Source organism: Pleurodeles waltl, chromosome 4_1 (genome assembly GCF_031143425.1).
Source record: "Pleurodeles waltl isolate 20211129_DDA chromosome 4_1, aPleWal1.hap1.20221129, whole genome shotgun sequence".
NCBI classification, from domain to species: domain Eukaryota; kingdom Metazoa; phylum Chordata; class Amphibia; order Caudata; family Salamandridae; genus Pleurodeles; species Pleurodeles waltl.
Window position 1 is genome coordinate 183018833 of NC_090442.1, and position 25971 is coordinate 183044803.

General features: G+C 44.2%; 1 protein-coding gene across 1 annotated transcript in view; it reads right to left on the minus strand.

Moving 5' to 3' along the window:
* LOC138287526 (protein mono-ADP-ribosyltransferase PARP12-like) overlaps positions 1-25971 on the minus strand; it is a 266656-nt gene that overhangs the window by 64138 nt on the left and 176547 nt on the right. The window contains exon 9 of the mRNA XM_069227998.1: positions 7586-7661. Within this exon, the coding sequence (XP_069084099.1) occupies positions 7586-7661 (76 nt within the window). The remainder of the gene's footprint in view (positions 1-7585; positions 7662-25971) is intronic.

A 25971-nucleotide genomic window follows, 5' to 3' on the forward strand; every position in this document is an offset into this window, starting at 1 on the left:
AAAACTCTGCAAATAGAAAGGACTTCATGGTAAACTAGCTGCCATTGAGCAACATATTCACTTTCACATGTCTGACCAACAATTCCCTTGGAGCTTTTCTGTGATCTCTGGATCGTCTGTTCCAATTTCATATCTGGAGCTAGTGAATTGAACCTTCCCTCTCTGTCTTTCACCACAAAATGTCTTTGGATGAATTTTCTGTAGGGGTATGGTTTTCCCACCTTAGAGCTTCTTCACTCTTTCCCAATACCAGGACATATCGCTGGTAGTTTATGCAATCAAATTCACTAAACACAGTAATCAGTGACTTCACAGTCTTCACGTGCACCTCCCAATCACTTTCCTGATCAGCATGTATCAAGTTTTTCACTAGAGCTATCATGTGTACAACATTTCTCCAGTACCGTCAAAGTTCTAATTTTTCTTCACATTCTTTGACAAACTCTATGAACTTGGTTTTCAAGTTTTCTGGTTTTGAACTGAGTGTATTGAACATTTTCTGGCTTTGCATTATGGCTTTTGAATGAAGTGCACCCTGTGCCTTGTTCCCTTCCGAGATAAGATATGCAACACCTTATTTATCATTCTTGTTCCAGAAAGTATTCCAACACAATGTTTCTATAGCCTCAGATATGACGAGCATACCTTGTAACGAACATAAGGAGTTCCACTCAATACTGACTGGACAGTTTTGCTTTCATAGATTCCAGCCTCAAAAAGTACACTGTGTATGTCAAATCTATGGAGATCACTTCCTGCACACTGCAACGCAACTTTTGTCATGTGAAAAATGCCCATCATTGGATAAAGATCATCAAATTCTACCCGATTGATCATAAAAATGTCAGCTGCAATACGGAAAACACCTTCATCACAGAAAATAGGCAGGATAGGCTGGCCCTCAAGCTGACCATGCTCTTTTTGGAAAATGTTTAGGGCTGTTATACTGTTGTGTAGTTTTTAACTGGAGAGGGTATTACCGGTAAAAACCCAACATTTTTTAGTGGGACGGTATTCTGCGAGATCAGAGCATGAATTCCTGCCCACGTAGGCTTTCCTTCATCCTTCAGTCCACACTGAATAAGAGATATGTTAAATTCAGTTAAATCAGCTTTGCGGACCACAGCATTGGGTAGAAGCCAATCCATGTCCTCAGCTACCTTGAAACTTTCTGGTAGACTGGGATGTGTTGATGGCTTGTAGTGATTTTGCACACGTTGGCAAGGCAGTTGGGTTAGAAGTTTGTTTATGCCTACAGCAGACACAGCTTGTTTTCCAGCAGCTACTTCATTGGTACAGTCTTGAAAAAGCATCATGGCAGTATCTTGTATGCTGAATGTTCCAGACAAAGAAGAGCTGTTTTCGAAATCAAAATCATCAAGAGAGGCAATTGTAAATCCTGTTTTGGTAAAGTGACTTGGAAATGGTGTGCTGTCAGATTCACAAGATTTTACAGCACTTGCTGCTAACACATTCCTGCTCCATAATATGTCATTATAGCTTGTTGGTACATCAATCCTAATCGTTGAAGTGATTAGACCTCTGCTTTTGCACTTGCTATAGATTGTGTGGGCATTCATCATATGATGCAGGGTTTTCATGACTTGGAAAAGACAGTACTTTTGCACACCATAAGCTTGTCAGTTCATAGAATTGTCTTCCACTTCTTCACTTATGTCTTCAAAGCCATCATCAATTTTGTTGGCTTCTGTTCCGAACTCAAGAACTTTAGTTTGTAACAGTTTTGCTTTGCTGATATCAAACAATGATGTAAAAAATGTTATGACAACATCGGGCATTCTTGTTGACTTCTATGATTTTTGGTGCTCTGAGGCATCACAAAATTTGTCATTAAGTCCAAAATCTAAATCTTTCAGGGTGTTTCTTAAAATGGTTCCTGCTGATTTTACTGCATCCTGTGATTTTATTTTGGCAGCAAGAACTTCAGGAGTCAAATCAGCTGAGAACACCACAAGTGGCTCATTCTTTTTGTTAGAATGACAAAACTCAATTCTGTTACTGTACATTCTCACCAGAAAAATCTTAATTTCATTATTATGGATCAATACAGTCACACCAATGTTGACTATTATTTCTCTGATCTCACTGAATGTTACCCCGAAGCCAGCACTTAAGAGTAGCTTTAAAACTTAATTTGCTTTTTCAAAGAGTACAAACTTAACTGAAGGCTGGTGGTTACGTTGCTGCTGGGAGCTCATTGTACATTCATATTTTCTAATGTATGCACACATGCAGTTCGGGTGGGCATACAAGTCAGCTGCAAATAAACTCATTTAACTGTTTAGACCAGCTACTCAGCTGAAAACTTCTTCTTGGATGAAACGAGCCGCAGATAAAAACATATTTGCCCTTTGAGACTTACATACTCTGTTCTTTTTTCTTTTGTCAATCCCTTTGGCCCCTGTTCTGTCAGATAACACACTGAAGATCCTCTGCTTTCTGATCAGTTGTTGGAGGTGGATGAGGATGGGCATTGGGTTTGGTTGTCAGTGCTTTCTCAGAAGACTCGGGTTCTTGTTGTGAGTCACTAGTTTCTGTTATTTTTTGATACATTTTTTCCAGACTTTTTTCCATTGTATATGACTTGTAGCACTTGTTGCAATGATAAAATATTTGATCCTCTTCACCCATCAGTTTCAATCTTTTATGAACTTTGTCTTGCCATATTTCTGCAGCATCTCAAACGCTCCTCTGTCCAGCTGCAGTTGATGTTAGCTTTTCTTTCGGATTAGTTTGGCATATGACACATTTTTCTTTGTTGACGGAGTGCTCAGATTTTGTAGTTAGCAACACTCTGTTAGGAGGTAAAGATCCTCTGCTACCACCTGCTTCGCTTACGAATTTGAATCAACTGAAAACCTGAAACAAAAACAATATTAAAATAAATTACCAGTATGATGGCTAAAACACATCATTATAGAGCCGCCATTTTGGAAAATGGTGGAAGGATTGCCTTAAGGAGTTATTTTCTTTTTCTATAAGACTACTTGCCCCCCAAAAAACCTCTGTTTTGACACCAAAACAAATTGTATAGGTCTACTGTTCCTGAAATATTACATGATCACTGCAACACATCCGCCATTTGTAAAAATGTCACCCAGAAAAAAGTAATTTCAAGGGGCCAGGACTAGGTGACTGAAGCCACAGCGAACCATCAATGAAAATCCCGGGATGGAACAAAATGGAAAACTGTAAACATGACTGTTTCACTCCAGTTGGAGTGAAAGCACCAGAAGGCCCTGACAAGGAACGCCATGTAGAGTCAACTACGAGCTTAAGCGACATATGTTCGAACCTGATGGTGGAAGAAAACAATCTAAAACTGGAACCGATGATCATGTGCAATCCCAGTCATAGGGAGAGTCACAACACCGCATGACTCTAAAGACTCCTTTTAAGAAAGCACACGTCCGAGCCCAACAGTATGCAGAGCATGCTTAACTACAGATACACGTGCCACAAACATGCTTAAGTTAAACGATTACACTATATTGCAGTAGAAAATGAAACAAATTTTGCCCTGGGTTTAAAACAATGCCCAATTGTATAAGAGCGGCAATCCTTTGCCTAGGGGCAACACAGTACATGTGAATGACAGGCACCGAGGGACACCCCACCCACTGCCAGCTTAGGTGGAGTATTCCTTTAGTAGACTTATTCCCAGATTATGTTTGTAAGGAAATGCCTCTTTGTGGACTTATGCTACTGGTCTTTTTCGACTTAGTGTGCACAAAGGCCTGCTAACCAGACTTCAGTGCCTGCGCCCTTACCCTTAAACAGGTATGTCGAATTAGCTCATACCCAACTGGCTAAGCTAATTTACCGGTAAGTCCCTAGTAAATGATACCAAGGGTATCCAGGGCATGTACGCTAGAGATTCACCGCAGGGATTGCAGCACTGGTAGTGCCACCCTTGGTGTAACACGAGCTCAGAGCCACAGCTACCTAGGGTTGAACTGAAGGATTGACAAACAGGCTCTGAGGGTGCAAAAGAGGTTGGTAAGCATATCACACAGTGAGGTCAGACAACCACACAATATAATACACACCATTTACTCACAAAGTGCTTGCCCTATAAAGCCGCCATGAAACGGGTGACTGGCCTCTTGTTTCATTAGGTAGCAAAGGTAAAACATTTCATCCACCTCCTCCTTTATTTATTTCAGCGGTTTAAATATAGCACACCCTTGGCTGAAAGGCATTAGAGCACTTTACAAGAGAACAAAAGCCTAAGTTCTGGTTAAAAAAACATCATATAACAAACAATTAGCACCAGGAAAGCAAAGAGATGACCTGCTCATACAAGCAAGGTGTTTTAGGATAATATGTGGTAAGCTAACCATTATAGTAAATCAGCAGTAAGTAACCAAGAGTACAAACATTTCTAAATAAGAGGATATTTAGGGCCTGATTTAGAACTGGGTGGACAGGTCACTCCGTCACAATGGTGACTGCTCTCCAGTCCGCCAAAACCTAAATCGCACCGGCTAGAATGGGATTTAGATTTTGGTGGCCAGGGTATCTGTCACTGTGGTGACGGAGTAACCCATCCACCCAGTTCTAAATCAGGCCCTTAGTTTCTTTTGAACATGAACATACCATCGGTTGTCTGAAAGGCTGGTGGACTGAGTTCCAAAGCCTTGCTGCAATACCAGAGAATGCCTCTCTCATGCACCATTCTTGCTTGAAAGTTGGAGGTTTAGCAGGAGGGACTCCATGTTTCTTGCCCCTTGTTGTGCACTGGAGACTATTAGTTTTACAACCAGGTATGAGGGAGTGGAGTTATGGAGGACTATTAGTACTGCATGAAGCCTTAAACTGGGATCTTGTATCAATTCGGAACCATTTCAGAGTAGGAATAATAGGAGAGATGTAGTCAAATTTTCAGAGGCCTGTCACAAAGAGGGCAGCTGCATGGAGCAGTGCTTTCAGAGGCACTAGATGCAATTTAGGGAGACCAATAGGAGTGAGAATCCATAATATAGTAGGAAAGAACCAATGCCTGGACCAAAGGTTTCAGGTTTTGCTAGGAATTAACTGCCTGATGCCCCAGAGCAGTGTTAGTAGGCGATGTATGTTTTTGGCCATTGCTGAGATTTGCTCTGGAGATCTAGAGGAGGGTCAAGTATAAATCCCAATGATGTGGTATTCTCCACAATTGCTGGATTGCAGTTCAGGAGAGAGAAAGATTGCAGCCACTTTTGGAGAGGAAGGTTGGACTTATTTTGCACAGATTATTAGAAATTCAGTTTTAAGTGGATTGAGTTTTAAATGGTGGTTATTCCTCAATTTTTTAATCGTGCCAAGAGGTGGAGGAGAGAAGGTGAATGTCATGAAGGGATGACATCTTCAGATAGATTTGGGCATCATCTACATAATGGTGATAAAAATATTCAAGATTTTCTCAAAATCTCACAAAGAGGTTCAAGATTGAAACAGGGTTGAGGAGAGGACTGAATCCTGTGGGACCCACTGTTTTAGACAGGTATTGCCGGCAAGAGAGTTACCTTTGTTCACTATATGTGAAACAACCTTAGAACAACTTGCAAGAACTAGTTGCCATGGTAGCTGATCTTTGTCACCATCAAGTTTGAAAGTGGTGTATGAGCTGAATCACTTGGTGGCACCGATGCGTATAGGATTCCAATGAAGCCTGTTGGATGATGTTTGAAATGAAAAGGTCTTGGCCAAGTGGCTCAACCAACTTAATGAGAACTGCAGCTTGAAGGTCCTAGCTAGGGCCTATGATGGACCCCCTTTGGGGAAATGGAAAAGGGTGTTAAGAAGGAATGCAGTAATATGCCAATTTAATACCCATGAATAACCAATCCATATGTTTATATTGAAAGATGTTTTTGGCAGGAAATGTAAACATGTTAAGTGAATAGCTAAGTCTAATTCTCCTCAATTCAGATCTTTAATTTAGCAAAAATAGCACCATAGTTGGTTACTTCAAAACAGACTATAAAGGGGGATGTGTAAGCTTTGAAAGGTGTTAAAGTTATTTTGTCTATAGAGGTTTTTGCACAGGAGTGAAACATCACTTTAAACTTTGGACTGCCTTTTCCATTAACATGAAGCAACCACTGCACATTGACTGTGGTGTTATGTCAAGTTCTGGTAGATTTTGGGACAGCACTGGTATTTGAAATCCCTCATTTTAGGACAAGCTTTGTTGGCAGAACACTAGCTGACAGAACACCTCAAACATGCCCTGGTGCATAGGAGGATAGTTTAAACCCTACATTTATGAACTGGGGGTCTCATCAGAGCCTGCCAAGACAGTTTCCAATTTAGCTGTAACTTTCACTGTGGTTTCATAGCGAAAATGTAAGAGATGCACTAAGCTTGTATGACTGAAAAAAAAACAAATTCCCTAGAAATTGTAGTGAGTGAGTCACTGAGTGAGGGAGAGACTTCACTCATTTAACAACTTCACCAGGCGAGGCCCTTGTTAAAAAACAAATATACCAGTATTTAATGTTTTGCTTAAGACAGTTTTGCTCTCTTCCAAGTAAAATAATTTTACTTCATATTCCAGTAGTCTTGAATTTTGTTGCTCCAAAAGCCATAGTTGATGTACAATTTTAAACAAGCACTGGCATGCAAATAGGTCTGGCTTGGAAGTAATTTTGCAAGGTAATTTAAAACATCAGAAAGAAATAGCATGGGAACGAACATGTATTTGTGTGAAAGCAAATAACTGAATTGTAGGTTTAAAGGTCGGAGGTTTGGTGAATTGTCAAGCCAGATCTAAAAATCCATGTAGGTTAATGACTATCTCCCACCTATGCTGCAGCCAGAGAAAGAAAAAAAAAATGTTTTATCCTGTCTTTGACGACTAAGAAGACTGGTCTTCAAGACTTTTGAACCATTGATATAACATGCTGCTTTTGTTATGTGTTCTACTAATGTGGAAGAGTGCAGTATTTGTTGCCTCAGCCTTGCATTTGATTTGTTGATACCATAAATGACCTAGTTATCTACTTTTACAGAGTTTACATGTCATGTGTGTGCCACTGAAAGTTCAAGCTCAGCTGCCAGGTGGATAAATACACAAAATGAGCACAGCTGTGTGGAGGTTAAGTACTTTATTGTGGAAGCACACAACTTCTGCCCAATCAAAACATTTACTCCTGGCTCCCAACATGTCCACAGAGCAAAAGCCTCCCTAGGGATGCTCACAACTGTCTGGCAACAGCGGTCCTCGTTGAGCCAGTCCATAAAACGTTCTTATATCTTCAATCTACTGTTGTTACATCGAGTAGACGGTGCACTATCAAATACCTCATATTTTCTTTTCTTTAGGGAGTTATCCATCCAGAAGTCAGTTTTCTTCTTGCATATAGCAGGTCCTGCATCGCGGACTAACTTATAATCACCATGGCTAAATTCTGTCTGTGTTGTGTTTCTCTTCATTATGGCACACCAAGAGCTAGACTGCCCTTGTTGTTTTTTCTGAACACACAACACACAATGCACAGTAATGAGCATAAATAGTAAAATCTTGGAAGTGGAAAGCTAGCACTGCCTCTGTATTTTAAGAAAATCTATTTGCACATACCTTGTATCCCACCTCTGTCAATAACGACTTATCCCAGTATGATGGGATTGATCCTTCTTGTAGAGGTTCTGACCGTCTGCGCAAAAAAAAAAAATACTTAAGATAAATGCAAGAGTACACATAGGTATTTTCCTGAACAAACAAAATCCTAACACATCTCAGACACTGACCAAAGGTTGATTCTAAATTCGGCAACATTTCTATTACATTAATAATGATCTTTATTGTTTGGATACTAAAATCCATTACAATTTAAAATCCATCGCAAAAATAAAACCAATGCCAATCAGTAATATAATACAGAGTTAAAAATTATCCTTAGTAATGGCAGTAAAAATCATGACCGCAAAATCTTTAACAATACATCCCAATGGTTACCAATGAACAGGGGGGACTTCGGCAGAACATCAATTAAATAATAGGCCCCCTACCCTTAAAGTGCAAGCGTGCCCTAATTCACTAACCCACTGTCAACCATAAGGCACATGGCAAGTGGCCAAGGTGAAAGTTTAGGTAATGCGCAAACTGGCCCAACCTGAACGGGGCAAGAGCGCGTTAAACCGTGCTCGCAGTGCCCTGAAGAAATTTGGCCAAGGTGGCCTTGATAAATTTGACCACTGAAACATTTAGCATTGTGTTCCTAGGATCAAATAACGCTATTACAGCTTGATGACAGGTCCATTCCACTTAGTCCGCAGCAGTCTTCTCCGCTACTGAAGCAATGATGGGTATAAACAAATCACATGTTCAAGGGATTCCTCCCCTATACCACAGCCCCTACACATGACTCCCTCCCATGGCGGTAAGCGCCAAGCCGGGACATGTTTCAGGAAGCCCCTGTCACCCATCATCAGTGTCATACATTTTTCTTTCAGGTGGATGCCATAGGTGCAAGAGAGATGGCGCAGGGGAGAACCTGGGTGAAATGAGTTAATAACTGACCAGGCATGCTTCCGGTTAGCTAAAAGAGCTCGGTCACTATGATAAGACCAGAGCTGAACACTCTTCTTATTCCCCAGCTTAAATGCTACTTACGGCAGTTTGGCAGCCCAGATCCCATTGGCTTCCAGTAGCTGTCTGCAGTTAACCAAAAAGTAGTGATGTGACCCTTTACTCTCATGTGCACGTAGTTCCCGCCATAATACTGACTCTAAACTGCCAGCATTTGCCCTTCTCAATTTACAACAGAATTTCAAAAGCACCCCAGCACCCACAGCTTGCTGGTCCAAAAGCCCAAATTCCAGCTTCAGCTGCACAGGAGATGCAGTTTGTGGTAGATGGAGGACCCTCTTATGGACCCTGATGACCAGCCGATTTAGTAGCCCAGGGCCAATATCCATCACTGCTTCTCAACTGCAGGACAGTGAGGGGATGATCTTTACACTCATAACCTTCAAAAGGGGGGGGCAAACTAGGCCCCCTCAATGTTCTAAATAACTTTGCGAAGGCGACCTGCAAGGAAAGCGCTTTAGCTTCTATCTCCTTCCGTTGGACGAGAAAGCTGCCTCTGGCATCAAGGTGCACTCCCATATATTTATATATCTATTAGTTTCCCCTGAATGCAGGTTTCTTGAACAGATTCCATCATTCCATTCTTCAGAGAGCCAAAGATAGAGAAGGAGGGATAAAGATAGAGAAGCACTCTTATTAATGGACAAATCTGCAATCTTATTGAAAAAATGTATTAGCTGTTGTTATGGATCCATCTTGCATGCTGTATCCAAAAAACGCAGACTAGTCCGAAGTGGTAATGTGTCTCCTAATTTTTTTTTTCCACTGAAATTCTAATGTTGGGAAGCACTAGCAAAAGTGTTTTAGAAATATTCACAATAAAAAGTTTGTAATTTGACAAAGCCTTTGTAATGCTTAAAATGTAAATTGCTTCACAAAGGCAGGATCAGACATATTCGCAGGGATGTTAATACACCTGTGAGATTTCTGCGAAGTACAGCCGGTTTTCTCTAGTCATGCAACTTGCGTCGCGGTTAGGTAGCAATAACAGAAATGCAATCAAAAGAGGTAAACATGTAGAGAGCAATAACCAAGAATGAATTCACAAACATTTCAAATACTTTCCTACACTAATCTGCACTACTAAACTTATACATGAATGAACCATGTAGAGAAATGAAAATGTCACTTACCCAGTGTACATCTGTTCGTGGCATCAGTCGCAGTAGATTCGCATGTTCTGCAATAGCTCGCCATCTGGTGTTGGGCCGGAGTGTTACAAGTTGTTTTTCTTCGAAGAAGTCTTTCGAGTCACGGGACCGAGTGACTCCTCCTTTTGTCTCCATTGCGCATGGGCGTCGACTCCATCTTCGATTGTTTTTCCCCGCAGAGGGTGAGGTAGGAGTTGAATTGTAGTAATAGTGCCCATGCAATGGAGTGACTAAGTATGCACCTATTTAAGGTTGAGATGATACATATATAAATAATTGAAGGTAACTTCCAAACTGCTACAGGCTCCCGGGGAGGCGGGTGGGCACATGCGAATCTACTGCGACTGATGCCACGAACAGATGTACACTGGGTAAGTGACATTTTCAGTTCGATGGCATCTGTCGCTGTAGATACGCATGTTCTGCATAGACTAGTAAGCAGTTATTTCCCCAAAAGCGGTGGATCAGCCTGTAGGAGTGGAAGTAGTGTGAAATAATGTTCTTAATACGGCTTGACCTACTGTGGCTTGTTGTGCGGATAACACGTCTACACAGTAGTGCTTGGTGAATGTGTGAGGCGTAGACCATGTGGCTGCCTTACATATTTCTTGCATTGGGATGTTTCCTAGAAAGGCCATGGTAGCACCTTTCTTTCTGGTTGAGTGTGCCCTTGGTGTAATGGGCAGCTGTCGTTTAGCTTTAAGGTAGCAGATTTGGATGCATTTAACTATCCATCTGGCTATACCTTGTTTTGATATTGGGTTTCCTGCATGAGGTTTTTGAAATGCAATAAATAGTTGTTTAGTCTTTCTGATGTTTTTTGTTCTGTCAATGTAATACATCAATGCTCTTTTGACATCTAATGTATGTAGTGCCCTTTCAGCTACGGTATCTGGCTGTGGAAAAAACACTGGAAGTTCCACTGTTTGATTTAGATGGAACGGTGAAATAACCTTTGGCAAAAATTTAGGATTGGTCCTTAGGACGACTTTATTTTTGTGTAGTTGTATAAAAGGTTCCTGTATTGTAAACGCCTGAATCTCGCTTACTCTTCTTAGGGAAGTAATGGCGATGAGAAATGCCACCTTCCAGGTTAGGAACTGTATGTCGCAGGAGTGCATGGGTTCAAAAGGTGGACCCATAAGTCTAGTTAGGACAACATTTAGGTTCCATGAAGGAACAGGTGGTGTTCTTGGTGGTATAATTCTCCTAAGGCCCTCCATGAATGCTTTAATGACTGGTATCTTATATAGGGAAGTTGAATAGGTAGTCTGCAGGTATGCAGATATTGCTGCAAGGTGTATTTTAATGGAAGAGAAAGCCAGGTTAGATTTTTGTAAGTGAAGCAAGTAACCCACTACATGTTCTGGAGTTGTGTGTAATGGTTGTATTTGATTAATATGGCAGTAGCAAACAAACCTCTTCCATTTACTTGCATAGCAGTGCCTGGTGGATGGCCTTCTAGCTTGTTTTATGACTTCCATACATTCTTGGGTAAGTTGTAAGTGCCCGAATTCTAGGATTTCAGGAGCCAGATTGCTAGATTCAGCGATGCTGGATCTGGGTGTCTGATCTTTTGGTTGTGCTGTGTCAACAGATCTGGCCTGTTGGGCAATTTGATGCAGGGTACCACTGATAGGTCTAGCAGCGTTGTGTACCAGGGTTGCCTTGCCCAAGTTGGTGCTATCAATATGAGTTTGAGTTTGCTTTGACTGAGTTTGTTTACCAGGTAAGGAAGGAGAGGGAGAGGAGGAAAAGCGTAAGCAAATATCCCTGACCAGTTCATCCATAGGGCATTGCCTTGGGATTGTTCGTGTGGGTATCTGGATGCGAAGTTTTGGCATTTCGCGTTCTCCCTTGTCGCAAACAAGTCTATCTGAGGTGTTCCCCAGAGTTTGAAATAAGTGTTCAGAATTTGGGGGTGAATCTCCCATTCGTGGACCTGTTTGTGATCTCGAGAGAGATTGTCTGCGAGTTGATTTTGGATCCCTGGTATAAATTGTGCTATTAGGCGAATTTGGTTGTGAATTGCCCAACGCCAAATCTTTTGTGCTAGCAGGCTTAACTGCGTGGAGTGCGTCCCCCCCTGCTTGTTTAGATAATACATTGTTGTCATGTTGTCTGTTTTGACGAGAATGTATTTGTGAACTATTATTGGTTGGAAAGCTTTTAGCGCTTGAAAAACTGCTAGAAGTTCTAGGTGATTGATATGCAGTTTTGATTGATGTACGTTCCATTGTCCTTGTATGCTGTGTTGATCGAGGTGTGCTCCCCACCCTGTCATGGAAGCATCTGTTGTTATTACGTATTGTGGCACTGGGTCTTGGAAAGGCCGCCCCTTGTTTAAATTTATGTTGTTCCACCACAGAAGCGAGAGGTAAGTTTGGCGGTCTATTAACACCAGATCTAGTAGGTGACCCTGTGCTTGAGACCACTGTGATGCTAGGCATTGTTGTAAGGGCCTCATGTGCAGTCTTGCGTTTGGGACAATGGCTATGCATGAAGACATCATGCCTAGGAGTTGTAATACCATCTTTGCTTGTATCTTTTGTGTTGGATACATGCGTTGTATGATGGTGTTGAAATTTAGAATTCTTTGTGGACTTGGAGTGGCTACTCCCTTTGATGTGTCTATTATGGCTCCTAGGTATTGTTGTACCTTGCGCGGCAGAATGTTGGATTTTGTAAAGTTGACGGTGAACCCGAGTTTGAAGAGGGTTTGTATGATCTGATTTGTGTGATTTGAGCACTCTATGAACGAATGGGCCTTGATTAGCCAGTCGTCCAAATATGGGAACACATGTATTTGCTGCCTTCTTATGTGTGCAGCGACTACCGCTAGGCATTTGGTAAAGACTCTTGGTGCGGTTGTTAATCCGAAAGGCAGTACCTTGAATTGGTAATGTATTCCTTTGAATACAAACCTTAGGTATTTCCTGTGCGATGGGTGTATTGGTATATGGAAATAAGCGTCCTTGAGGTCTAAAGTTGCCATGTAGTCGTGTAGTTTTAGCAATGGCAATACTTCTTGTAGTGTGACCATGTGGAAGTGGTCCGATTTGATGAAAGTGTTCACTACTCTGAGGTCTAGGATTGGTCTCAGCGTTTTGTCCTTCTTTGGTATCAGAAAGTACAGTGAGTAAACTCCTGTGTTTATTTGTGTGTTTGGCACTAATTCGATTGCATTCTTTTGCAATAGTGCCTGCACTTCTATCTCCAGGAGATTGGAATGGTGTGTTGTTAAATTTTGTGCTTTTGGTGGTATGTTTGGAGGGAATTGTAGAAATTCTATGCAATAACCATGCTGGATAATTGCTAGAACCCAAGTGTCTGTAGTGATTTCCTCCCATGCTTTGTAATAATGACCTATTCTTCCCCCCACTGGTGTTGTGTGGAGGGGGTGAGTGACATGTGAGTCACTGTTTAGTAGTAGGGGTTTTGGGGCTTTGAAATCTTCCTCTATTTCTAGGGAATTGCCCTCCTCTATATTGTCCCCTAAAACCTCCTCTATACTGTCCCTGGTAACTGGACGGTGTTGCTTGTGAGGTGCTGGCTTGTGTGCTCTGACCCCGAAACCCCCCTCGAAAGGGCGTTTTACGGAATGTGCTGTAATTCCCTCTGCTCTGCGGGGAGTAGAGTGCGCCCATGGCTTTGGCAGTGTCCGTATCTTTTTTGAGTTTCTCAATCGCTGTGTCCACTTCTGGACCGAACAGTTCTTTTTCATTAAAAGGCATATTGAGAACTGCTTGTTGAATCTCTGGTTTAAATCCAGACGTTCGGAGCCATGCATGCCTTCTGATAGTTACAGATGTATTAATTGTCCGTGCAGCTGTATCTGCAGCGTCCATGGAGGAGCGGATCTGGTTGTTGGAAATGGCCTGTCCCTCCTCAACCACTTGTTTTGCCCTATTTTGTAAGTCCTTGGGCAGATGTTCAATGAGATGTTGCATCTCGTCCCAGTGTGCTCTGTCATAGCGCGCAAGTAGTGCCTGGGAGTTAGCGATGCGCCACTGGTTTGCAGCTTGTGCTGCGACTCTTTTACCAGCTGAATCGAACTTGCGGCTTTCTTTATCTGGGGGTGGTGCATCTCCAGATGTGTGAGAGTTGGCCCTCTTCCTAGCTGCTCCTACAACGACAGAGTCTGGTGGCAGCTGTGTAGTGATGAAAACCGGGTCTGTAGGAGGCGCCTTATACTTTTTTTCCACCCTTGGTGTGATTGCCCTACTTTTGACCGGCTCCTTAAAGATGTCTTTTGCGTGCCGGAGCATACCAGGGAGCATAGGCAGGCTTTGGTACGAGCTGTGGGTGGAGGAGAGTGTGTTGAATAAAAAATCATCCTCGACCTGTTCTGAGTGGAGGCTTACGTTGTGAAATTGTGCTGCTCTAGCCACCACTTGAGAATACGCGGTGCTGTCCTCTGGTGGAGATGGCTTCGTAGGGTATGCCTCCGGACTATTATCTGACACTGGGGCGTCGTATAGGTCCCATGCGTCCTGATCTTGGTCACCCTGGCTCATGGTGGTGTGAGCTGGGGAGAGTGATGGAGTTTGTGCTGGTGAGACGTTAATCACGGGCTGAGGAGAGGGTGGTGGGGTAACTCTTTTCACCACTTTTGGTTGTGGTGTCTGTTCAGTCTGGAACTCCAACCTTCTCTTTCTCCTAATAGGGGGAAGGGTGCTTATTTTTCCTGTCCCCTGCTGTATGAAGATACGCTTTTGCGTATGGTCCACATCAGTTGCTTGTAGCTCTTCCTCAAACCTATGCTTTTGCATTTGGGAGGTTAGCGAGTGCTCTTCTGTATAAGAGCCTGGAGCTGGGTCGCTTGCAGTTTGTTTCGGCATCGAAACCCTGTCTGCGTGTTTTTTCGGCTCCGAGGTGACTTTTTTCTTTTTCGGGGCCGAAACCTCTCGGCGTCGATCTGCTTCGGTGCCGCTGTCTCGGCGTCGAGCCGTGTCCACACCGGCATCTCGGTGTCGAGGCTTGTCTCCAGCACTTTCTCGGTCCCGAGAAGGCTGCGTGCCGGTGTCTCGACCGGAGTCGGACGACCTCGGCACTGTTTGGGCCTTTTTCGGTGCCGACGGTCGGTCACCGAATTTATGGGTGGAGCCATGGCCGGATGGCAGTGGCGTCCCCTGGGCCTTGTAAATGTGTCTCTGTGTGGTTTTCGACGTCTTACTCACGGTTTGTGTATCGTCGAATCCTTCGGAGTCTGAGTCTTGGATCGAGAAGGTACCTTCCTCTTCCTGTTCCTCGAACTCCTGTTGGGCTGTCGGTGCGGACGCCATCTGAAGTCTTCTGGCTCGACGGTCTCGGAGTGTTTTTCGGGACCGGAACGCACGACAGGCCTCGCAGGTGTCTTCGCTGTGCTCAGGTGACAGGCACAGGTTGCAGACCAAGTGTTGGTCTGTGTAGGGGTATTTATTGTGGCATTTGGGGCAGAAACGGAACGGGGTCCGTTCCATCGGCGTTCTTCAGCACGCGGTCGGGCCGACCAGGCCCCGGCGGGGGATCGAAAAACTACCCTGAAGGGCACCGGAGCTCTTCGATCTTCGATGCGGTGTGGAATCTAAGTACGCCGAACCCGAACGCAACAATACCGACGAAAATCTTCCGAAATTAGCTAATCTTCCGTTCCGAAACTCGGAGCGACAGGAACACGTCCGAACCCGATGGCGGAAAAAAAACAATCGAAGATGGAGTCGACGCCCATGCGCAATGGAGACAAAAGGAGGAGTCACTCGGTCCCGTGACTCGAAAGACTTCTTCGAAGAAAAACAACTTGTAACACTCCGGCCCAACACCAGATGGCGAGCTATTGCAGAACATGCGTATCTACAGCGACAGATGCCATCGAACATACCTATTTCCCCACATTTCCTACGAGTGACACTTGCAGATTTGCCTCAATGTGAATAATCTTCATATATAAACTCAAGGAACTCATTTGTAGGCCATGGAAGGTATGGAAGGCATACTTTTTCTCAGGCTTATACCAAATGGATGTCTGAATCAGATAGTTACTCTTAAATCGCCACAGGGCTTAGATACGTTTCTAAAAATCAAGATCCATATTTCCCTAAACTACATTTATTCACTGTTGCTGAGCATTTAGGAGCTAATAAAAGCCGCGCATAAGAGGAACACTTCAGTTTTAAAAATAATTACATTATTTGAACAGGAAATAATTTGTGCTGTTTAAGATGATTAGATGGCTATTTAGTTCTGTTTTTTTAGGATCCATCAGAAAGATTCAAAGGATTTCCAGTCATTTTAAAATGTATATTTGGAAGGCCTGTCTCTTGGAGCCTTTGGGCCCCTGTTGGTCACAAGCTAGTACTATCAAGTCATTTGTTATATCCCGTGTGTATACTGTTAAAGACTGGCATCCAGACTACTAACCCACTTACACTCCACTTTGATAACGAAGTTCATTTTAGCACTCGACTTTCAGGGGGTAATGAAGTAGTGTAGTTGAGGCGTTTTAAAGGGGGTTGTAGTAGGGGCTACAAACTCAGATAGATACAATAAGGCAAATTCAACAACCATCTTCCAGCTCTGCTATCAGAAACCCTTTCTTAGTAAGCAATCCAAGTCATCAGCAAGTCCTCCCCTATTTTGACCGGTGCATCCCAGGCTGTTTTGTCCAGCATGGGACTACCACATATAAGATTAAGGTGCCAACAGGAACAATGAACTATTGTACTGTATTGATATTTATGTAGCATTTTCTTAGGAAGCTGTGCTTGAGGCAGTGGTTTGGTGAATTTTTATCCAGACTTTTTGGAGATTAAACCAAAATGTCAGTGTCCAGTACGTGGGTGACTGTGCTGTTTATAATCTGTAAAGATAGATTATAAATACTTTAGCGCAGTTCGCTATCACAAACCACAAGAAAAAATACACATGAATCTGGGCTACTTACATGAACAAAGTGCGGGGAAAAGAAGCAAAGCAAATGCATCAGTTACAAGAGTGGTCAACTTATGCACGTCTCTTTAACCTGCCTCTCATATAGACAAAGAATATATTAAAAGAGACTGCATGCTGAACCCTCTAGGCTGGCCAGGACAGGGAGCATGGGAGTTTATAAATACTACCACAAGCGGGGAAGGTGATGACTATACTAATGACCTCCATGACTTTGTCTACTGGTCGGGGAGGGTTGCTCATGTTCCATTCTCACCTGCCATTGCTCAAGGGTGGGTAATGATTCACACCACAGGAAAGTGAAGAAGCTCACTGTTATTGTACACATGGCAGAGACAGCTCATGCTTCTTAATTGTTTGGGAGGGAGAAGGTGGCTCAGGTCAGACAGTGCAACTAGGTCCACAAATGAAAGAGCCAGCTACAATTCTCACAATTGCTCTTACTACCCCCACCACTTTGGACAGATGGGAAACTTGGTGTAAACATCACTCATGGTTAAGATTAGGCAAGGGGATTTTATACACACACCACCCACCACTAATCAGCAAGGTGGAGAGTGTGCCCATGGCAAGTGGTGGAGTTGGGGGGGGAGGGGTGAATTGGTTAAGTGTACAGAAAATCATAAAATGTTCCACAAATCCTGACCTTGAATTAGACGAGCAGGTGGGGCAGTAGACACAACTCCCACCTTTGGGCTAGGAAAGGGTGGGCAAACACACACTGCTCTTGCCATTGATCAGGGCACTATTAGGCAGGGAGGGAGGGCATTTTATAATACAACCTGCACCTCAGCAAAACAAGTGGGTGGTACTAAACAACTCCTGTTTTAGGCAACAGAGCACACCCTACTTCAGCAGCCCTTGTGCAAGGCAAGGGGACAAACATACTCCTGATCCTTCTGAACTTGAGTGGAGAAAGGGCTCCGAATACCCTGTAGGTAGGGGCCTTCCCTTTAAGTCAGGCAATGCTGAGGAACAAAGAGAAACAATAGCCCCTCTGCTGTCCTGAAAGGCAGGGTGGCTTAAGGCCTCCAACCCCGCTTGTTACTGTAACCAATTCCTCCCACACTTGGGCAAGGAGGGTGCATAGTCCAACTTTCTGTCACCTGTCCAACACCTTTTTCAAATTATAAAAAGCAGAGGATGAAGCACAGAAAGGACAGCTCATACCCATCCACAGTGTTCGAAATAGTGAACGGTGTACTGCAAATGAGCTTGTCTCAAACCCTAGAAGGGCCACATATCCATACAAATTAACAAAATTCTCCAAAAAAAATAAGGTAAAAGGGAGTTGAGGATTATAGGATATAACAGAGGCTACAGAACAAAACCTTAAATTACATTACAGGGAGTGCAGAATTATTAGGCAAGTTGTATTTTTGAGGATTAATTTTATTATTGAACAACAACCATGTTCTCAATGAACCCAAAAAACTCATTAATATCAAAACTGAATATTTTTGGAAGTAGTTTTTAGTTTGTTTTTAGTTTTAGCTATGTTAGGGGGATATCTGTGTGTGCAGGTGACTATCACTGTGCATAATTATTAGGCAACTTAACAAAAAAAAATATATACCCATTTCAATTATTTATCATTACCAGTGAAACCAATATAACATCTCAACATTCACAAATATACATTTCTGACATTCAAAAACAAATCAGTGACCAATATAGCCACCTTTCTTTGCAAGGACACTCAAAAGCCTGCCATCCATGGATTCTGTCAGTGTTTTGATCTGTTCACCATCAACATTGCGTGCAGCAGCAACCACAGCCTCCCAGACACTGTTCAGAGAGGTGTACTGTTTTCCCTCCTTGTAAATCTCACATTTGATGATGGACCACAGGTTCTCAATGGGGTTCAGATCAGGTGAACAAGGAGACCATGTCATTAGATTTCCTTCTTTTATACCCTTTCTTGCCAGCCACGCTGTGGAGTACTTGGACGCGTGTGATGGAGCATTGTCCTGCATGAAAATCATGTTTTTCTTGAAGGATGCAGACTTCTTCCTGTACCACTGCTTGAAGAAGGTGTCTTCCAGGAACTGGCAGTAGGACTGGGAGTTGAGCTTGACTCCATCCTCAACCCGAAAAGGCCCCACAAGCTCATCTTTGATGATACCAGCCCAAACCAGTACTCCAGCTCCACCTTGCTGGCGTCTGAGTCGGACTGGAGCTCTCTGCCCTTTACCAATCCAGCCACGGGCCCATCCATCTGGCCCATCAAGACTCACTCTCATTTCATCAGTCCATAAAACCTTAGAAAAATCAGTCTTGAGATATTTCTTGGCCCAGTCTTGACGTTTCAGCTTGTGTGTCTTGTTCAGTGGTGGTCGTCTTTCAGCCTTTCTTACCTTGGCCATGTCTCTGAGTATTGCACACCTTGTGCTTTTGGGCACTCCAGTGATGTTGCAGCTCTGAAATATGGCCAAACTGGTGGCAAGTGGCATCGTGGCAGCTGCACGCTTGACTTTTCTCAGTTCATGGGCAGTTATTTTGCGCCTTGGTTTTTCCACACGCTTCTTGCGACCCTGTTGACTATTTTGAATGAAACGCTTGATTGTTCGATGATCACGCTTCAGAAGCTTTGCAATTTTAAGAGTGCTGCATCCCTCTGCAAGATATCTCACTATTTTTGACTTTTCTGAGCCTGTCAAGTCCTTCTTTTGACCCATTTTGCCAAAGGAAAGGAAGTTGCCTAATAATTATGCACACCTGATATAGGGTGTTGATGTCATTAGACCACACCCCTTCTCATTACAGAGATGCACATCACCTAATATGCTTACTTGGTAGTAGGCTTTCGAGCCTATACAGCTTGGAGTAAGACAACATGCATAAAGAGGATGATGTGGTCAAAATACTCATTTGCCTAATAATTCTGCACTCCCTGTAAATTCACCAATTAAGGTATTATCTTAACCTTAACTCCCAACTCTGCAGTACTCACCTACAAAACCCCAACTTACACTCTTCTTAACATGATGTACAAAATCACAAATTACAGTTGCAATGAAAATACAGGGACATTCACATTTCCAAGACGAAAACCATAAACAACAAAATACAACAGAAATAAGTACTATCATATGTTAGACCCAGTTTCCTGGGCACCAGGGCACTCAGGGGCTACCCCGCTCCAATTGCATCAACTGGTGTCCTCGGGCCTCAGTACTAGTAGAACCAAAACTGGATAACCAAGTACTCCTCGACACGCTCTTGTGGTGTCAGGGATATTACAGGTGCTTGATGTCTTGCCGCAGTTTACTGGAGTCCCACTAGGCCAGTAGCCACTAGCTGTAGGTGGGTATTAGCTGGCCGGAGTGCCAGTACACCCTGGTACCCCCATGTGTCACAGAGAGAAAGGTAGTGGGCCTGTACCACAGGACACTCTTCCCCAGCTACAGATTGTAACTGTAAGTATCCCAGGCTCTAACAGCACAGGTGAGTGGTCTGGGCAGAAGTGACCTCACCTTCAAAGGCTTGGTGGAATCAAACTTCCCCCGTCGCCTTCTGTTGATATGTTGCAAGCTTCCTTATCTTGAGCAGCTGTTTGCAATTTCCTTGTCTTCCAAGACGATGCGACAAGCCCCACAAACAGCTGGTCCTCTGCATCTGCATTCAGGTTGCTGATTGATCCTTTTGCTCTTTCACAGCTGGCAAATCCCTTCACAACAGAATCCATCCATCACAGAGAAAACTCAAGTTCAGACGCGGTGAGCAAGTTTCCTTGCCTTTACACTGTGGACCCACAGCTGGAGTCTGTAGATAATTGTTAGAAACGAAGACCAGTCTTGAACAACCACTGAAAACTCAGGTCAGACTGTTTATCACATCTGATTCACAGGCTGATCCAATCAGAGGGTCTGCTACTTTTGAATCCTGGGTGCCCCTCAATTAATGAAGCCTATCTTTTTCTCATGTTCACTGTGCGTATAAGACATGTATAGGATGGGTTAACTGGGCTTCAAGCCAGGCTCTTGGTATCAGCCCGGGCTATTCTCCAGAGAGGAATTTTAATTGCCTCCAGACCTGAGGCACTGACCATACTCCCTCCTAGAAGACTTAGGGCAGCTAAACCCAGATAAGAGCAAGTGCCTACCCCAGCCCACCAAGCTTCTCCAAGGAATAGGGAGGGGCACGCGAGAGCTGGAATGTCAAGCAGAACAGCTCAGCTCATATTATACACAATGGCTCAACCTCACCTTTTTCTCCTAGGGAACCTACTGGCTCTCAAACACACATCCCAGGGAGACAAAGGCAACACAACCACAGGCAAATAAGACTGCACAGACTTGACCAGAAGGGTGGCTAATAGCCTCCCCTAACCCCCTACCAAGGGTACAAGGATACAGGTATCCCTGACTATAGATCTATTGCTGCCACCACTGTCAGTCTACCACCACTTTGGTAGAGAGGGCAGTAGCCACTTTCTGTGAAATAAGGATGCACTATGTATGCCCCCCACCAGACCTAGGGTCTCAGTCTATGTAAACAGGGAAACCCTCAGTGGACATACAGGTGTGTCATGTTTACTGAGGTAGGGATCCAGAAACCATCAGTGACATTTAAGTGACTTGCCTGTAGCTCACCCTAAGGCAGGGGAAGCATGCTATCCAGGGACATGCAGAAGACACACCGTGCCAACATCATACACTGAACATGTTATAACAATACATAATAACAAATTCATCACTGATGTTCTGAATCGTGTCTGCTTTCACAGCATACCAACATCTTAAAACACAAAAAAATACACTCACTTGCATATTCAGTCTCTTTCTCACCTCATTCCCACCTTCCACAAGTGAGTCACAGGTGTGAATTACGGGCAAGTGAATACAGACACAGTGGTTGTAAAGGCAAGGTTAAAGTAGGCCCTTTTTACATTTTAGGTTGTTCTTACATAGTGCGTTTTAAACCCCAGCAGAATAGGCAGACAGTTTACAACATACATAAACACATAAAAAACATCCTTGTATAACTGTAGATCAATCTCAAAAATAATCATCACAAGGAAGAACCACGACAAAAACCAATACTGAACTAAGAATCTTTCTGAGAAGGGAAAGAAATAGGAGAACTCACAATAGAGCCCTGATAAACATCAATGAGCATTTACCTCGAGTGCAATATAAGCATTTGTCCTCCTCAGCTTGGATGCAATTTATGCAGAGGGTTAATAAGAAACTGAGGTAAGGGGGCAATCAGGGGTTATAAGTGCAGGGTTAAACTGATTTTTCAGTTCACTCGAACTCGTTCAGGGTGGTATTATGCCAAAAGAACGAGTTACTTACCTTCGGTAACGACTTTTCTGGTGGATACATTAGCTACCTGTGGATTCCTCACCTAATGAATACTCCCATGGCGCCAGCATTCGACGGAAATCTTCTTACTAGTCTCTGCACGTCGACGAGGACGTCACTCTAGCCCACGCGACGCCGTCTGACGTCATACAGGCAATAAGAGGTCCTCGCCGACGTGCCGATGACAGTACCAACATTTTTTACGTGCATGAGAAATAATAATAACCCAATGTAATGAAAGAGCAAAGCAACATCTCTTAATATTGTAAATCACACAACACTGCAATAAAATAGCTGTAGATTTAATATAACCTTCTTTTTTTTTCAAACAAATATATTTATACATACGAATCATGTATATACACAATATATATAGATTTATATATAAATATACACATATATACAAATATCATATATGCAAAATGTATTGCAACTTTGAAGACCAAAAGGAGCACACTCAAGGATTGCTTGGAGAGACCAAAAAGGCAACGGGGAGGCGGGTGGGACCGTGAGGAATCCACAGGTAGCTAATGTATCCACCAGAAAAGTCGTTACCGAAGGTAAGTAACTCGTTCTTCTGATGGATACAACTACCTGTGGATTCCTCACCTAATGAATAGAGTCCCAAAGCAGTACCACGCCCGGCGGTGGGTGCCTAAATGGTCAAACCAAGAAATCCTGCAGCACTGACCGTGCAAAATGACCGTCCCTTCTGACCTCAGAGTCCAAACAGTAATGTTTCACAAAAGTGTGAAGGGACGACCAAGTTGCGGCCTTGCAGATGTCGACCACAGGAACACCCCTGGCCAAGGCCGAAGAGGCCGACTTAGCTCTGGTGGAGTGAGCTCTAATGCCCTCAGGCGGATCCTTCTTTGCCAAAAAGAAACAGATTTTAATGCAAAGAACAACCCACCTGGAGAGTGTTCTCTTGTGGACTGCCTTTCCTCTCCTCTTGCCCACGTATCCGACAAACAGCTGATCCTCCAGCCTGATATCCTTCATTCTGTCGATATAGAAGCTCAACGCCCTTTTTGGGTCCAGGCGATGTAGTCTTTCTTCCTCCTTTGAAGGATGAGGCGGAGGATAAAACGTGGACAAAGTGATTGTCTGAGCCAAATGGAAGGGTGAAACAACCTTCGGAAGGAAAGCAGCCTTGGTCCTCAACACCACCTTATCCCCATAAAACGTTATATAAGGGGGTTTAACCGATAAGGCCTGCAACTCACTCACTCTCCTTGCAGATGTTATAGCTACCAGGAATACTGTTTTAATAACCAAATACCTTAAGGGGCAAGAATGCATAGGCTCAAAAGGGGACCCCATAAGGAAAGTCAGGACCAAGGACAAATCCCATTGAGGCATAACGAATGGTTTTGGAGGATATTGATTCAGAAGACCTTTCAAGACTCTGAGAACAATAGGGGATTTAAATAACGATGGTTGGTCTGGAAGACAAATAAAGGCTGACAAGGCCGACAAATAACCCTTAATGGTAGCCACTGCACAACCTTTCTGCGCTAGAGACAGTGCAAAAGACAAAACATGTGACAGATGAGCATGTAAGGGATCAATCTGTCTCTCTCCACACCACATAACAAATTTAGACCACCTATTAGCGTAGATAGATTTAGTGGAGTGTCGCCTGGCCGCTAAGATATCATCCACTACATCAGGCGGGAGAGAGAAGGAACTCAGGTTGCCCCGTTCAATCTCCAAGAATGTAGGTGCAGACTCTGGAGGTTGGGGTGTAAAACCTGCCCCTGCGACTGCGAGAGGAGGTCTGCCCTGAGAGGGAGACGGAGCGGAGGGCACAGTGAGAGTTGGAGAAGGTCGGAGTACCATACCCTCCTTGGCCAATCCGGAGCTATTAAGATGACTTGGGCCCGGTCTTGGCGAATTTTCCTCAACACTCGAGAAATCAAGGGTATGGGGGGAAACGCGTAAAGCAACTGGTCGCACCAGGTTATCTGAAACGCGTCCCCCAACGCTCCCTGCATCGGATACTGGAGGCTGCAGAATAACGGGCAATGCGTGTTCTCCCGAGTGGCAAACAGATCTATCCGAGGAAACCCCCACATCTGGAAGATTAAACAGACTTGATCTGGATGGAGACGCCACTCGTGGTCTGCCGAGAATTGGCGACTGAGACTGTCCGCACGTACATTCAAGACCCCGGACAGATGATTTGCCACCAAGCAAATCTGATGGTCCTTTGCCCAGGACCATAGCCGAAGAGCTTCTCTGCAGAGAAGGTACGACCCTACTCCTCCCTGTTTGTTTATGTACCACATCGTGGTAGTATTGTCCATCAGGACCTGTACCGACTGACCACGAAGGGATGGGAGGAAGGCCTTGAGAGCCAGACGTACAGCCCGTAACTCCAACAGATTGATATGAAACACCTGTTCCTCTGGAGACCAAAGCCCTTTGATCTCCAGATCCCCCAGATGAGCTCCCCATCCTAGGGTGGAAGCATCCGTTATGACCGTGGCCACTGGTGGCGACTGCGCGAACGGCTTCCCCTGTGAAAGATTGTTGCCCGCAATCCACCACTTCAATTCCACAGCAGCATTGTAGGAAGTTGGCTCTGTATGTGCTATTTCAAAGTAAGGAATAGCATGCACAGAGTCCAAGGGTTCCCCTTAGAGGTAAAATAGTGGTAAAAATAGATAATACTAATGCTCTATTTTGTGGTAGTGTGGTCGAGCAGTAGGCTTATCCAAGGAGTAGTGTTAAGCATTTGTTGTACATACACAAGACAATAAATGAGGTACACACACTCAGAGACAAATCCAGCCAATAGGTTTTTATATAGAAAAATATCTTTTCTTAGTTTATTTTAAGAACCACAGGTTCAAATTCTACATGTAATATCTCATTCGAAAGGTATTGCAGGTAAGTACTTTAGGAACTTCAAATCATCAAAATTGCATGTATACTTTTCAAGTTATTGACAAATAGCTGTTTTAAAAGTGGACACTTAGTGCAATTTTCACAGTTCCTAGGGGAGGTAAGTATTTGTTAGATTAACCAGGTAAGTAAGACACTTACAGGGCTCAGTTTTTGGTCCAAGGTAGCCCACCGTTGGGGGTTCAGAGCAACCCCAAAGTCACCACACCAGCAGCTCAGGGCCGGTCAGGTGCAGAGTCCAAAGTGGTGCCCAAAACACATAGGCTAGAATGGAGAGAAGGGGGTGCCCCGGTTCCGGTCTGCTTGCAGGTAAGTACCCGCGTCTTCGGAGGGCAGACCAGGGGGGTTTTGTAGGGCACCGGGGGGGACACAAGTCCACACAGAAATTTCACCCTCAGCGGCGCGGGGGCGGCCGGGTGCAGTGTAGAAACAAGCGTCGGGTTCGCAATGTTAGTCTATGAGAGATCTCGGGATCTCTTCAGCGCTGCAGGCAGGCAAGGGGGGGATTCCTCGGGGAAACCTCCACTTGGGCAAGGGAGAGGGACTCCTGGGGGTCACTTCTCCAGTGAAAGTCCGGTCCTTCAGGTCCTGGGGGCTGCGGGTGCAGGGTCTCCCCCAGGCGTCGGGACTTTAGGTTCAAAGAGTCGCGGTCAGGGGAAGCCTCGGGATTCCCTCTGCAGGCGGCGCTGTGGGGGCTCAGGGGGGACAGGTTTTGGTACTCACAGTATCAGAGTAGTCCTGGGGTCCCTCCTGAGGTGTTGGATCGCCACCAGTCGAGTCGGGGTCGCCGGGTGCAGTGTTGCAAGTCTCACGCTTCTTGCGGGGAGCTTGCAGGGATCTTTAAAGTTGCTGGAAACAAAGTTGCAGCTTTTCTTGGAGCAGGTCCGCTGTCCTCGGGAGTTTCTTGTCTTTTCGAAGCAGGGGCAGTCCTCAGAGGATGTCGAGGTCGCTGGTCCCTTCGGAAGGCGTCGCTGGAGCAGGATCTTTGGAAGGCAGGAGACAGGCCGGTGAGTTTCTGGAGCCAAGGCAGTTGTCGTCTTCTGGTCTTCCGCTGCAGGGGTTTTCAGCTGGGCAGTCC